Raw genomic sequence first — 15,846 nt, 5'->3', positions numbered from 1 at the left:
AATAATGCACTGCTCTGATTGATTACAGTAGAATCTCAGGGGAGGGTACATCACTGGAGATGTTAAACCAATGAAAGGTCTGCTATTTCACTGTGTATGCCCAGAGCTCCGGGCAGCACAAGATGATCCCCCTACTGCGTAGTCTCTGAAAACAGCAGTTCATCGGCTGTTTCAGAGACGTGAAAGATGCATTTGCACAGGTCACGCTAGACCAGCCTTTCTCAACCTTTTTACCCTGGAGGAACCCTGCTAATAACTTTTGGATCTCGAGGAACCCCTGCAAACAATTTTTTAATCTCAAGGAACCCCTGCATTTATTTTTCCGGAGGCATGGTCTTTAAAAGTAGGGGAGTCTATTAATTTCCCTTACTCCTATTACACTGCCACTCATTATGCTGTGCTCATTATTATTCTGACCCCCCCCCCCCCCCCCCCCCCCACACACACACACACACACACACACACACACACACACACACACACACACACACACACACACACACACACACACACACACACACACACACACACACACACACGATGGGGGGAAATGCCAAGGACCCCCTGCAGAGTCCTCAAGGAACCCTGGGGTGCCAGGGAACCCTGGTTGAGAAAGCCTGCGCTAGACATTGCACCTCTACTAAATGTTAACTGCCTGGTAATTGAGGCCAATGGCAAGGGACAGAGGCGTGGCACCACTGGGAAGTGCTCATGGCACACCAGGTTGTGGCGGCACCCAATTTGAGAGCCCCATCATAGAGCCATGATAAAATGAGGTATCAGTGTACACCCAGAACAAATACTCGAGTCGTGTTTCTGACCCACAGAGGTGTAATACTCTGCATTGCACACAGGCATTAGAAATATAGCAGTGACTTGTTACTTAAATTAAGAAATATACGTTGTCTCTATGGATATGTTAACCTCACATGGATCACTTTTTTAGGGAGGGAAAGGATTGGCATAAACATTCCCATGATTGATAGCTATTGTTTTCTCCAAAAATAAGCCAACTCCTCCACCCATTTCTTCATGTATGTTGGGCTAGGCTTTGGCAGCATGCCCATGGAAAACTCCTTCATCAGATCAGACAGGTCTCTCTGCAAAGCGTGTCTGCGGATGGATTTAGTGCAGGCTGGACAACACCCCTGATCTGTGGATCTGACTAACTGGCAGACATATGCTTTCATTTTACTTTCATGTTCTGTTTTGAAAGAGATGTTTGTTTGTTTAACAGTATTTTATGTTTTGTATTTAAGGTCAATGAACTCAATCAAGTACCGGTACCTGTGATGCTCTTACCAGATGATTTTAAAGCTAATTCCAAAATAAAGGTCACAAATCACCTTTTTAACAGGTTAGTGAATAAGACCACTTATGATATTTTACATATAGGGTATCTGTGGGAATCTGATGTACTGGATGTACTCCTGGAGCTCGTGCCATAGACATGAGTTCAGACTATGTGGTTTGTAATGGAGCACTACTACCCCATTCTCAAAATAGTTGGAAAGTGTAAAATGTAACTTTAAATAGAATTAGTGGATTTGTAAATTCTTTAAACCCTATATTAATTTGAAATAAGGACAAAATATTTGTTACATTAAAACATATTAGATGAAAAATATACTAAGTTGACACCTTTCAACTAGTTAAGATAACTGGCAGGAGGTCAGTAAATTGATTTAAAAAGTGCATTCCAGAGTTTGTCTCAGAAATAAAACTGTGGAGGAGAGCACCATTCTGAACAGAGCTGTCAAATATTGTTAAAATGTGATTTTTTTTTTATTTATTTATTTATTTTTTTTCAGTGTAAATTTGCAATGCATTTAGGGATTTCCTCTTCTGCAGTTAGACTTGACTTTAGGTCCTACTCCATAGAGCAGGCTTACTCAACCAGGGTTCCCTAGAACCCCAGGGTTCCTTGAGGACTCTGCAGGGGTTCCTTGGCATTTTCCCCCGTGGGGGAAGTATAATAGAGCACATTATAATAGGAGGTACGGTAAAAAGAAGCACTAAATTTGGGGTCAGAATAATAATGAACACAGTATAATGAGTGGCAGTGTAATAGGAGTAAGGGAAATTAATAGCCTCCCCTACTTTTAAAGACCATGCCTCCGGAAAAATAAATGCAGGGGTTCCTCGAGATAAATTGTTTGCAGGGGTTCCTCGAGATCCAAAAGTTATTAGCAGGGTTCCTCCAGGGTAGAAAGGTTGAGAAAGGCTGCCATAGAGCCATATTAATCCATTGATGAGGACCAACCAATCCAAAACATGTTGGATTACTGTGGCTCTGTAATATTAGCAAGATGACACATCATTGTATTCCAGCGGTACTGGAGGTGTGGCTAGCTTACAGGGACAACAACAATGATTTGCATATTCAGCAGTGATGCATCGTGGGAGACATCATATGCTCACTCCAATCTGAATAATTACAAATACCTTCTGTTTTAACAAGGCAAACGTCTGGTTTGCTCTTCTGCAGTAAAAAATGTAATTAAAAATCAAATGGAAATATGCTCGCCAATTTCTCAGCCTAGTGCTGTCGTGATCGCCAAATAGTTGGCGATCTGCAGTGGTATATACAAATGGCAAGCTATTGTGGTGTTCTGCATGCCAGGAGCTGTGCCCATATCATTTGAAGTGAATATAGAAACAAACACATACTTATAAGTTTCCCTGTTTGTGGCCACCCACCGCACTGCAAGGTAGGTGAACTGTCTGTCTATTTTTCAGACGTACTGTGCAGTGCAATTTTATGTAGCATCATGCACTCACATTTGTGTAGTGTCACAAGTGTGATGGAGGGATGTTAGAAATGTTAGAGGGATGTTAGGAATTTTTTTTTTTTTTGAAAAACTTATGCCAATCAGCTTGATTATCCACTTTTACCCAAGGACTGTACTTACCAGGGTATTCTGAGCCCCTGAAGGAAGAGGCTTGCCCTCCTGAGCAATGCCAGGCCACATTGTCTATAACATTTTGTGGTACGCTTCAAAATATTCCCCTATTCCCCCTGAATTATTTTCCATTTGAAAACCTTCCTTGCCCAATGTTAATGGCGAAGGTTTCTTTCCCACTTCCATTGCATTGAAGTCTATGGGGTTTGAGAAAACAAATTTTCACATACATGCATTAAAGTCTTTAGACGTGAGAAAGTTACATCATTGTTAAATTACCGGTCATGATTACGATTGTATGCAAAATTAATGTTGTAATAGTCTAAGGGCCCTTTCACACTAGAGGGCTTTTTCGGCGTAACGCCGCGGCCGAAGTTGGCATTTTCCAAGGTAAAATGAAAGTCCATAGACTTTCATTTTACCTTTCACATCTAATGCCATGTTTTGGAGCGTTGCGTTTCAACACTCCCAGGAGCTTTTTTTAGGGCTGACCGCGGCGTTTCTCTTTACAATTGATAGTAATGTGTTGGCGTTAAAACGCCTTGAAAACGCCTGCAGCAGTTTTACCACTGCCTGTAGTGTGAAAGAGCCCTTAAAATTTGTACTACGATTTTGTGTCGTAATTCTGAATTTCGCTGCAAAATGACTATTAAGCGAAATTTGAGCTCCTCACTATTGATCAGCAGTAGGACACTTGTGAACACTACAGAGAGCGTTATCTGTGTAGTGACCGGTTCACTTTGCTCTGGGATTTATAAATGGATTCGCACTGATTCATATGAATCACTAACTCTAGTGAGTCCCGATTCAGATCTTCAGCATTCTTTGCTGTTGCTACATAGCAGTTTCTAAAAATGTGACCCATCCAGATGCCAGGGGCATTATCTGAGCTACTGGCTGTTCATAAACCGTTAGATAATAATGTGCCAGTCCATCATGAGATGTCCTTGGATGCTTTCATGTGATTCATTGTTGGTTTTCTGCCAAATTCCACTTTTAGAGCTGCTCACCAGGCCGGCTGATAAATTCAGAGAATACAGCATATGTGATCTGCAGGCTGACAGCACAGCAACACACTGAAATCACTGCAATCGTAAGGGCCCTTTCACACCAGAGGGCTTTTTCAGCGTTTTAACACCACAGCCAAAGTTGGCGTTTTCCTAGGTAAAATGAAAGTCCATAGACTTTCATTTTACCTTTCACACTTAACGCTGTGTTTTGGAGCGTTGCGTTTTGAAGCTCCCAGGAGCTTTTTTAGGGCTGACCGCTGCATTTCTCAATACAATTGATACTAATGTATTGGCGTTAAAACGCCTTAAAAACGCCAGCAGCCAAAGCGCAGCGTTTTAGCCTTTTACTGCTGCCTGTAGTGTGAAAGACCCCATAGTAGCTGCTCTACATTTGGGCAGTTCTATACTATTATTGCTGCTGTGACATAGAATAAAGTGGCAGAGTGTGTGCAGCTTGCCCACAATGATTTTCCTTACTGGCTAGTGATAAATTTGTCACATGGCTTTGGGGTAGGGCCGGTTCACACTTGCTTAAAGAGACTCTGTAACAAAAAAAAAAAAACCTCTGGGGAATACTTACCTCAGGATGGGAAGCCTCTGGATCCTAACGAGGCTTCCTCCAGTGTCCTGGCAATCCAGTGCTGCAGCCCCCCGAACCACAGCGAGATAAATATTTACCTATCGCCATCTTGTGCAGGCGCACTGGCGGCTCTTCGTTCGGGGTAAGGCGGAAATAGCCAAACCCGATCATACCCGCTCTATTGTGCAGGCGCGAGTCCTTTGTGCCAGCGCAGTAAAGTGGATATGATCGGGTTCGGGTATTTCCGCCTTTCCCCGAACAAAGAGCCACTAGTGTGCCTGCGCAGGATCGCGGTGAGTTAAAAAAATCACCGCTTGTCAAGCTTGTTGGTGGAGGTTTCGCGGGATCAGGCGCTTAATTCCCCAAAGCTACAGAGGACAGAGAAGCCTCATTGGGACCCTGAGGCTTCCCCCTCCCAAGGAAAGTATCCCCTAGAAGGGTTTTAATAATTTTTTTTATTTTTTTGTATAGGTTCTCCTTGCCATGCGGGACTTTATTTATTTATTTATTTTTAGCTCCATTTAGCGTAAGGAGCAAATACTAGTGTTAAAAATTGGATCCGCCTCTACTGAAAAAAAAAAGGATCCGCTTGTTGCGCCACACAAGCGGAATGCTAAGCGGAGCGCTGAGTACCAATTTGAATATATGACAGCAAAGGAAAATGTGTGCAATGAAAGCCTATGAGAACACACTGTCAGTTTTCACTAGGCTAGTTGCCGTGTGACGTACAACTTGTGTGTTCCATTTCCAATTGCCACCGCTCGGTCCCTCCTACACAGCCCGGTGGCTGGCAGAAGCATGAGGATCTCAATTTGGCGGCAAATGACTAATGGGAATCCTCAGCAACAAGGAGAATTCACATTGGTTTGTGGTGGCCCAATGAAAATTCTTCCTGTTGCTAAGAAGAATTGGCCTAATGCAGCCTATGGAGAGCCCCGTGCTCCTGTGGGCCTTCTAGCTAAAAGGATGGACCGAGCGTCGGTGGGACAGGTAAACGTTGATAGACATGATCGACACAGAAGCGGAGCGGACAAGGAATTTGTTGCAAATGGATGCTTAATGGACGGAACTCATCCACCTAGTGGATGCACTTAGGGCTCGTTCACACAAAGGGGCGTTTTTGTCCTTTTTTTCAAGCGCAGGGGATTTTCAAAATCGCCCTAAAAACACTTGTGCAATGACTCCCTATGAGAGAGTTCACAACTGAACGGTTTGTTTCCGATCTGCTCAGCAAAGCGAGGCCTGTACCATTTTTTTAGGCGATTTTTCCTCAATGGAAGGTATAGGAAAAATGCACTTTGTACATTGATTGCATGAGCGTTTTCAAGAATAAATACAGTGGTGTGAAAAACTATTTGCCCCCTTCCTGATTTCTTATTCTTTTGCATGTTTGTCACACTTAAATGTTTCTGCTCATCAAAAACCATTAACTATTAGTCAAAGATAACATAACTGAACACAAAATGCAGTTTTAAATGATGGTTTTTATTATTTAGTGAGAAAAAAAACTCAAAACCTACATGGCCCTGTGTGAAAAAGAAATTGCCCCCTGAACCTATAACTGGTTGGGCTACCCTTAGCAGCAATAACTGCAATCAAGCGTTTGCGATAACTTGCAACATGTCTTTTACAGCGCTCTGGAGGAATTTTGGCCCACTCATCTTTGCAGAATTGTTGTAATTCAGCTTTATTTGAGGGTTTTCTAGCATGAACCGCCTTTTTAAGGTCATGCCACAACATCTCAATAGGATTCAGGTCAGGACTTTGACTGGCCACTCCAAAGTGTTAATTTTGTTTTTCTTCAGCCATTCAGAGGTGTATTTGCTGGTGTGTTTTGGGTCATTGTCCTGCTGCAGCACCCAAGATCGATTCAGCTTGAGTTGACGAACAGATGGCCGGACATTTTCCTTCAGGATTTTTTGGTAGACAGTAGAATTCATGGTTCCATCTATCACAGCAAGCCTTCCAGGTTCTGAAGCAGCAAAACAACCCCAGACCATCACACTACCACTACCATATTTTACTGTTGGTATGATGTTCTTTTGCTGAAATGCTGTGTTACTTCTATGCCAGATGTAACGGGACACGCACCTTCCAAAAAGTTACACTTTTGTCTCGTCAGTCCACAAGGTATTTTCCCAAAAGTCTTGGCAATCATTGAGATGTTTTTTTTTAGCAAAATTGAGACAAGCCTTAAAGTGAACCAGAGACGAAGCACCCTTGTGTATTTTACCATAGAAATCAGTGGGAACATTAGAGAAAACACCTACCCTGCCCTCTGTTCCATTCTCACTGCTAAAAGTGTCTGTTATCTAGCTGAGATAAGAATCCCGGACTGAGCATTGAGTCTGGCTTTGCTATAATGACTCAGCTATAATGATTCCTGAGCAAAGCCAGCAGGGGGCAGGCTTGGACTTGAAGACAGCAAAGAACACAGTCTCAGCTATAATTATTCTGTAGCAAAGCCAGACCGACTGCTTAGTCGGGATTCTTATCTTAGAGGTGATAACAGGCAAATTAAACAGAGAACAATGTAACAAAGAGCAGATTAGGTGTTTACTGTCATGTTCCCACTGATTTATAAGGTAAAATACATGAGGTTGCTTCATCTCTGGTTCTCTTTAATGTTCTTTTTGCTTAAAAGTGGTTTGCGCCTTGGAAATCTGCCATGCAGGCCATTTTTGCCCGGTCTCTTTCTTATGGTGGAGTCGTGAACACTGACCTTAATTGTGGCAAGTGAGGCCTGCAGTTCTTTATATGTTGTCCTGGGGTCTTTTGTGGCCTTTCGGATGAGTTTTCTCTGCGCTCTTGGGGTAATTTTGGTCGGCCGGCCACTCCTGGGAAGGTTCATCACTGTTCCATGTTTTTGCCATTTGTGGATAATGGCTCTCACTGTGGTTCGCTGGAGTCCCAAAGCTTTAGAAATGGCTTTATAACCTTTACCAGGCTTATAGATCTCAATTACTGTTGTTTTCTCATTTGTTCCTGAATTTCTTTGGATCTTGGCATGATGTCTAGCTTTTGAGGTGCTTTTGGTCTACTTCTCTGTGTCAGATAGCTGCTATTTAAGTGATTTCTTGATTGAAACAGGTGTGGCAGTAATCAGGCCTGGAGGTGACTACAGAAATTGAGCTCAGGTGTGATAAACTACAGTTGTTTTATTTTTTAACAATGGGGGCAATCATTTTTTCACACAGGGCCATGTAGATTTGGAGTATTTTTTTCTCACCAAATAATAAAAACCGTCATTTAAAACTGCATTTTGTGTTCAATTATGTGAACTGTTTTTGATGAGCAGAAACGTTTAAGTGTGACAAACATGCAAAAGAATAAGAATAAGAAATCAGGAAGGGGGCAAATAGTTTTTCACACCGCCGTACATTGTATTATTTTCCATTATTTTCCGGGTCAAAGAGTTCACTTCCTGACTTGCGCCAGGGAGGAATTACAAAACCGCTCTGGAAAAGCGCTTTTACCAGAAACGCAGTGCGTAAGGGAGCGCCGGGAGGGGGGGAAAAAGCGTGCAAAATGGTTGCGTTTTCGATTTTAGGTTTTAATGAGGCCTTACCGGGTTTTTTTTGTTTGTTTTTTTTTGCATCCGCTCTAGTGTAAACCGGCCTCGAGACAGCCATCCAGTTCTGAATAGAGACAGCCAGGGGTGGCCCTGCTCTAGCTTGGCTGGGTAAAGTGCTTCTCTTCTGAGGCAATTTTCCTGGTCATCTACAGAGCTGGATTTTCCAGGTTCTTAAGATTTCACTAAAGGGCAGGTGGTTAAAAAAATGCTTTCTCCTTTTCTGCTATGTTAACTGACCCCTAGGCTGTTACTGTTATGTGTCAATGGAAAAAATCCTTTTTGTACAACGGCATGCGACTTAGCTGAGATTGTGAGAGATCATTGTCCGTCCTAAAACCAGAAAAGGGACAAACAACTGCTAGTCATTTCCATTCAGTTGTAAGAAAGATTTTAGGTTTACATTTTCACTAAAACGTTTTTCACTAAAAATAACGGCGTGTGGTAATGCAGGGTTATTGTTTAGTCAAGATAGACATTGTCGGACTCTCTTCCTTTGACTACTTATATCTATATGTTGAGTATTGTTTTTTCCTGCAGAGGGTCATTTTCCTCAGCAGTGTTTTCCGTGCACGTAAGAATTCTTTACCTTGCTGGAAAGTAGAGCACATTCCTGGCTCTGTGGGTTGCTTCTATGCTTTTACTCATTACTGCCTCTGGTAATAATCATTGAGTCGTTCAGACATTTGGATTTTCTACCATCTGTATTGTGAGGTAAATTGTTTTTCCTCTGCTACACAAATATGTGATTATAGCAAATCTGCTGCTGTTGTAATCTGTTGCCATTCTGCACCTGCTGTTCTTCAAAGATGACCACTAATGCTTTTTTCTTTTTTACTTTCGAATTCGCTGCTAGAAGTAAAAGATGGTATCTCATTTTCTCTCTTTTTTTTTTTTTTAAATGTATTTAAACAAAACACGCAAAATTGTGAGCTTAACTATGTAATCTAAAATGGGGTTCTGCTTTTCTATAGTTCTGAAACAATTGTTTTTCTTCCAAATGTTAAGTTGTGCATATTAATTAATAGTGGACCTGAACTCTTGCACAGGACAGAAGGAAAAATATAGAAAGGCACCCTGTATGTATTTAGAGAGTTCAGCCTGTCTAATTCTTCCCTCATTTGTGACTAATCACAACTGTGATTTGATCTCTCAGCTGTGTGCCTGTGCAGAGCAGCTAAATTGTAAACACTGGATGTTAACCCTATGCCTGCTTTCATGAAAGCAGGATGTAGACATACTGGAAATTTATTGCAGTATTTGTATCAGCTGTAACAAATGTTTTTCTTTAAATGTTGTAATGCTGTTGCTTATCTTTTTAGAGTAGAGCGGAAGTTCTGACTTCTGGTCTGCTTTTAAAGTGTACCTCAATTGAGGAACAGATTGACGAACAAAAGCCATGCGGCCAGGGGGGGGGTCAATTCCACGCATGCTTCTTATTTTTGTTTTCAATGTTTTTGAGAGAAAATCAATTTTTTTTTTCACTGGAATTCTGTAGTACACAGTTGACTGTAGAGTGTGCTGACCTTGCTTGACCTTTTTGGGTCTTAAGGTACCCATCAGTTATATAATCTTAATAATACAAACTAACCAAATCTATGTAGTAGGGTAGACAGAGTGAATATACTTTGAATAGATACTTTTTATGTAGTCCCTCATGAAACAGAGAAGTGGTATGGTTGTGCAAGAATTGGTACGGTTGTAGGTTTAACAAAGATCTGTTCAAGCACTTCATGCTGGGAATGCACGGTTCGTTTTTCAGGTGATTAGTTGGTTCGATAGATAATTTCCAACATGTCCGATCTCCCTTTCAATGCTTTCGCTGCTCGATATCTGATAGAAGTGAATGGAAAAGATAAGAAAAACAGGGCGGTAGATAAGCGAATCAACTGCAGAATCGAGTGGAAAAAACTATCGAGAGGAGAAACGCACAGCAGAAACGAACCGTGTATTTCCAGCATTAGAGGCAAAGATGACTATTTAGTGACATAATGCCACTATCCTTTTTTTTTTTTTTTTTTTTTTTATAGATTAGTTACTTTTGATATTGAAAATCTATTACAGCTCATCACACACTATCTGAGGGGCTTTAGAACAAGTAGCCCATCGATATCTAACTAATAATTTTCGGATATGGCAGGAGAGCAGCAGTAGATCGAAGTCCCATAGCTTTGCACTGTGTATTGAGCAGTGCAAGACTGCAGTTCTATAGTTTTTCAATAGGGTTCACTGTGAAATCTATTGAAAATCTGTGTGTAGTATATGGGGGGAAAGCAATCCCTCTGTGATCTGATTCAGATCACAGAGGAATTTATCAGTTTGCCACATTGGGCAAAAATCAATGTGTGTATGGCCACCTTTTAGTCTGCTACTGCTTTCGTATTGTTCAGTGCTGTACAAAGCTATGTGGATGTTGCTCAAATGCTGCATCTGCCTGCTTTTCCTCCTGTGCCCAGCTACATCAGTCAGAATAAGAATGACCTATATTATTGGAATTCTGATCATATCATCCCCCTGGTCGTGTGCTGGCTTTAATATATATTCTTTAGATTCTTGTGAATATTCAAAACGTGAAACTGACTTACTGAACTCAGGCTTCTGGTCGTGTGATCACATTTTTATGCTAGAATTTTAGGCTGCATAGCCTGTTTTCACACAATGTTTGAGTATTCTTATTTTATAGGTTGTAGACAGTATATTTATATCTGGAGACGAGCTTCAAAGCCCCCAAGCTCTAACAAAAATGTTATGGCATGTGTGATGAAAATATTTATGGAATTAAGCAGAGATGGAAAATTAGGTGGATCTGTAAATATTTTCTGTGAAGTAAGATTTGTGTAATGGGCAAAATAAGGCTTTGGGTGAGGTTAGCTGTGCTTGGAATGTACTCAAGCTTCTGTAAATACAGAACAGATTAACTCATGCTTGAGGAGTTGATGGACTATAGCTTGTATGTGTGAAACTTTTTTCTTTCTTTTTTTTTTTTTTTTTTTCCTAGCTTTTTGTGTTGAGGTTTGGTTGCATTATAACACTTTTTAGTTTAGAAAAGATTAGTTAATAATTCACAAACACTTGTAAAGTAAAATGCGGTTTTCCCTTGTGTACACAATTGTCATGAATAGGTGTTGGGCAGTGTTGCTTACATTTTTACTTTTTTTTTTTTTTTTTTTTTTTTTTAGAAATTGTGGTTTAACAGCAAAATTGATTTGTTTCAGTCACTCAACCTCTTAAAAGTTAATCTCCAGGCAGAGATTTAGAATATTACTTTGCCCTTCATGTGGTGAATGCTTTGATGCTTTTATTTACGTGTATGAGGGAGACTTGCTTGTACAGGGATAACTTTTGAGAGGCAATGTTTTGATACAACATGGCTATGCTCAGGATGCCTGATGTACGCTATTTTTTCCTAGATTTTTTGTTTTGCATCTGGGCTTAAAAATACCATTGGAAGTCAAGGCTGCTCAGATGTTGCCTTTGGTGAAATGACATTTCTGCAGCTATCGCCCAAATGGACTTGTACCAATCCCTCTTTGGCAACATGCCTCGTACTGCGTCAATGATTTGGACGCCGCCATAGGCCACAATGTAAAGTATGGCTATAGTGGCACAGTGCGCTACTGGTGACGTGGGCGCAGACCAGAGCTGCAGCAAGGGACACACGTGACTCCTGGGTCTGAAAGAAGCCCCAGGCTAGTAAAGCTAGTTTTTATTTGTCGCCTTGGATATCCTTTAATTGTGGCAAGGGTGGGTGAGTGCTTAACAGATTGTGGAATGGAGTTCCAGATGAGGAATTAAATAAAAGATAAGTCCTGTATCTGAGAATGAGAAGAGGGTGACTAGAGGAGGATGAGAGGAGACTATGGCTAGCACAGAGATTACGTGTAGGTTGGTATCTGGAGATAAGAGAATTTATGTAAGCTATAGTCAGACTTTAAAGGGCTTTGTAGGTGATAATTAAGATCTTTAATTTGATATCTGTGTATAATTCCTTTCTAAAGGCCCGTACACACGTCGGATTTTTCTGAACGACGGGTCGTTTGAACGTCCCGTCGTTCGCACGCGGAATCCGACGTGTGTACGGACTATCGTTCGCGTGATAAGACTGGTTTCCAGCGATCCGCCCGCCCCATTTGTCCATTGTGATTGATGGACTTCTCCGTCCTCCATTTTGAAAATGGCCATTACCCAAAAACAGCTTCCTGGGCAGCACACTGTTAAACTGTAATATCACCCACTTGAGCTGTAGAGAAACATGGACATTACCTTGCACATTCAGTTGTAACTGACAGCTGCTTATACATAACTGACAGCAACTGGTATATTTCAGTCCTGACAAAATTTATTGTCAGAACTGCAAGGGATCACTGTAAGAAGAAAATGGTGAGCTTCTGAGAGGAAATGATGAGGAGTTTAGTATGTAATATTCATTTGCAGCTACGGCATGTTTAAAATAATTTTACTCGCTTCAGATTCCCTTTGGGCATGTATGTATAAAATATATACTGTGTATGTTTGTTCATTCTTATTCATGTAAATGTGATTTCCCTTTTTGTTTCAGAGAAAATTTGCCCAGTCATTTTAAATTTAAGGATTACTGCCCACAAGTCTTCAGAAATCTAAGAGAGCGATTTGGAATAGATGACCAGGATTATCAGGTAAAGTGCAGCAACTTTGTGGCGTTCTTCACAGTGAAATGGATCATTCTGCCCATATTTCAAGGCATTGGCCTCAATTCACTAAGCTTTATCAAACACTATCGAACGTTTGATAATGTACCTCATGAGTAAAATCTAATTTTTAATTCACTAAGGTGTTATAGATTTATTAAAAGTTTTATCGATAAAACATTTGATAAATATATAACACCTTAGTGAATTCAAAATTATATTTTACCCATGAGGTAAATGATCAAACATTCCATAGTGTTTGATAAAGCTTAATGAATAGAGGCTATTATCTCCAATTTTCTCTTATATTTGTGTACTGCACATGGCTGCTGGTTTAAACTGTACCCCATTCATTATGGGCAGCCTGAAATTCAGTAACCTGCTATTGTATGGAAATGTTTAAAGCCTAATGCTTAATACACACCATACGTTTCCTCGTTCGGTGCGTCCGTCGATACGCGTCGATTCGATTCTTTCCGACATGTCCGATTCAAGCTTCGATGGATCGTTAGGTCGATTTGCCATACTTTACATGGCAATCGACCTAAAAATCATCGAAATTCGTTCGGAAATGCTCGGAAATAATCGAATCGACGCGTATCGACGGATGCATTCGACGCGGAAACTCATGGTGTGTATCCAGCATTATACCTAGTACACACCATACAATTTTCTGTTAGATTATTTTCTGTAGAGACTCGTCATTATATCTGGTGCATGGTCTTCTGGTTATCGCCTGCTGAGTAGAACAATGCTAATTGCTAGGCAGATAGATGATTAGATAATGTCCAACATGTTGGAAATTATCTATCTGGCAGGTAAATCTAAAAAATCGAACAGAAAATAGTATGGTATGTACCTAGCATAAGTTCACCCAACCAGGTCTTTAATTTCTACGAAAGGTGTATAGGGGACTGTGCCGTCACTCTCACACTTTTTTTTTTTCTTCTTAAATATTTGATGCCTCCGTTCCAAAGAAATTCCCTTTGGGAAAGTCAGTTATGTAACACAGAGATCCTTATGAAAGCATGGAGCTGGCAGCAGAGTTCCCATCTAGCGAGCAGATCTCGCCCTCCAACAACTCTTATGCCATCGAGAGATTTACTGTGCGTGGCCGGCACTGCAGCTCAGCAGGTCGCCTGTGAGACTCGGCTGCAGCTGCAATGCTGTCCCTAAAGAAGGATGTAGAAATGGAGGGAATGAGAGAGTGATGGGAGGGAATATTGCAGCAAGCCTGCCACTTCCTGTCTGAAAACTTGACTTTTGTAATTTGGGTGGTTGGCCAAGGAGAGGAGCAGGCAATCGCAGACCTATGTTGATCCAGCATGAACATACCTCTGTGCTTATTTTGGGTAGGTTTGCCTCTGCTAAGGTGTGCTTTAAAGAGGAACTCCAGTGAAAATAATGTAATAAAAAAGTGCTTTATTTTTACAATAATTATGTATAAATGATCTAGTCAGTGTTTGTCCATGGTAAAATATTTTAAATCCCTAATTTATATTCTGACATTTATCGCATGGTGACATTTTTACTGCTGGCAAGTGATGTAGCTGCTGCTTGCTGTTTTGGCAGTTGGAAACCGCTGTAAACAGCTATTTCCCACAATGCAACAGGGTTCACAGACAGGAAACTGCCAAGAGTACGTACTCAGAATTTCTTTGTGGGAGGGGTTTCACCACAATATCAGCCATACAGCGCCCCCTAATGCTCTGTTTGTGAAAAGGAATATATTTCTCATGTAAAAGGGGGTATCAGCTACTGATTGGGATAAACTTCAATTCTTGGACTGAGTTTCTCTTTAAGTGCAGGAATGCTGCATTATGTCTTGTGACTGATGCACTCACACATCAAATCCAAAAAGATTGCACACCTTATGCAGGAATGCCATTGGTGTTGGACTCGGTAGCCATCCAATACAGTATTCCAAAGTAGGGACAGTTTGCAGGAACCCTCAGGTTTATTATTCCTGTACCTCGGCAAAGGGGATACCTAGTGGCACCCAAAGTGTGTGTGTGTGTGTGTGTGTGTGTGTGTGTGTGTGTGTGTGTGTGTGTGTGTGTGTGTGTGTGTGTGTGTGTGTGTGTGTGTGTGTGTGTGTGTGTGTGTGTGTGTGTGTGTGTGTGTGTGTGTGTGTGTGTGTAAACCTGTGAATTACTGCAAACTGAGTGCTGACCCTTCTTTGCAATTTTGATCTGCCACTCACCACCTGTTCTGATCTGGGCTTTGGAGCAAGACTGACTCCTTAAAGAGACTCTGTAACGACAAAAAGATCCCCTGGGGGGTACTCACCTCGGGTGGGGGAAGCCTCAGGATCCTAATGAGGCTTCCCACGCCGTCCTCTGTCCCACGGAGGTCTCGCTGCAGCCCTCCGAACAGCCGGCGACTGTGCCGACTGTTCAATTCAATATTTACCTTTGCAGGCTCCAGCGGGGGCGCTGTGGCTGCTTTCGCTCCGAAGGAGGCGGAAATACCCGATCTCAGTCGGGTCCGCTCTACTGCGCAGGCGCCGGAGACTTGCGCCTGCGCAGTAGAGCGGACCCGACTGAGATCGGGTATTTCCGCCTCCTTCGGAGCGAAAGCAGCCAGAGCGCCTGCGCAGGAGCCTGCAAAGGTAAATATTATGTCACCGCTGTACGGAGGGCTACAGCGAGACCCCCGAGGGACGGCGTGGGAAGCCTCATTAGGATCCTGAGGCTTCCCCCATCCGAGGTGAGTACCCCCCAGGGGACGTTTTAACGTTACAGATTCTCTTTAAAGGGAACCTGAACTGAGTGAAATTATTTAAAATAAACACGAGGTAATTTCAATTGAACATTACATAGTTATCTTGCCATCAGAAGCTCACCATTTTCTTCTGATAATTATCCTTTCCAGTTCTGACATCTTGTCAGAACTGAAATATATCAGTAGCTGTCAGTTATAGCTGAGAGGACAACTGATGTGCCAGGTAATGTCCATGTTTCCCTACGGCTCGAGTGGGGCGATGTTACAGTTTAACAGTGTGCTGACCAGAAAGCTGTTAGGGGGTAATGGCCATTTTCAAAATGGAGGTCGGAGAATTACCTTGATCACAGTGGACAAACAGGACGCAGGACAGGAGAAAGGGATTGAGGAG

General features: G+C 41.8%; 1 protein-coding gene across 1 annotated transcript in view; it reads left to right on the top strand.

Moving 5' to 3' along the window:
- The window catches only part of PIP4K2C (phosphatidylinositol-5-phosphate 4-kinase type 2 gamma), a 102,115-nt gene that overhangs the window by 49,780 nt on the left and 36,489 nt on the right, over positions 1 to 15,846 (top strand). Inside the window, exons 2-3 of the mRNA XM_068267436.1 lie at positions 1,260 to 1,357; positions 12,623 to 12,719. Coding sequence (XP_068123537.1) covers positions 1,260 to 1,357; positions 12,623 to 12,719 — 195 coding nt within the window. The remainder of the gene's footprint in view (positions 1 to 1,259; positions 1,358 to 12,622; positions 12,720 to 15,846) is intronic.

This window comes from Hyperolius riggenbachi, chromosome 2 (genome assembly GCF_040937935.1).
Source record: "Hyperolius riggenbachi isolate aHypRig1 chromosome 2, aHypRig1.pri, whole genome shotgun sequence".
NCBI lineage: Eukaryota > Metazoa > Chordata > Amphibia > Anura > Hyperoliidae > Hyperolius > Hyperolius riggenbachi.
Note: the sequence above shows the minus strand (reverse complement) of the source record. Positions and strands in the feature narration are given on the sequence as shown.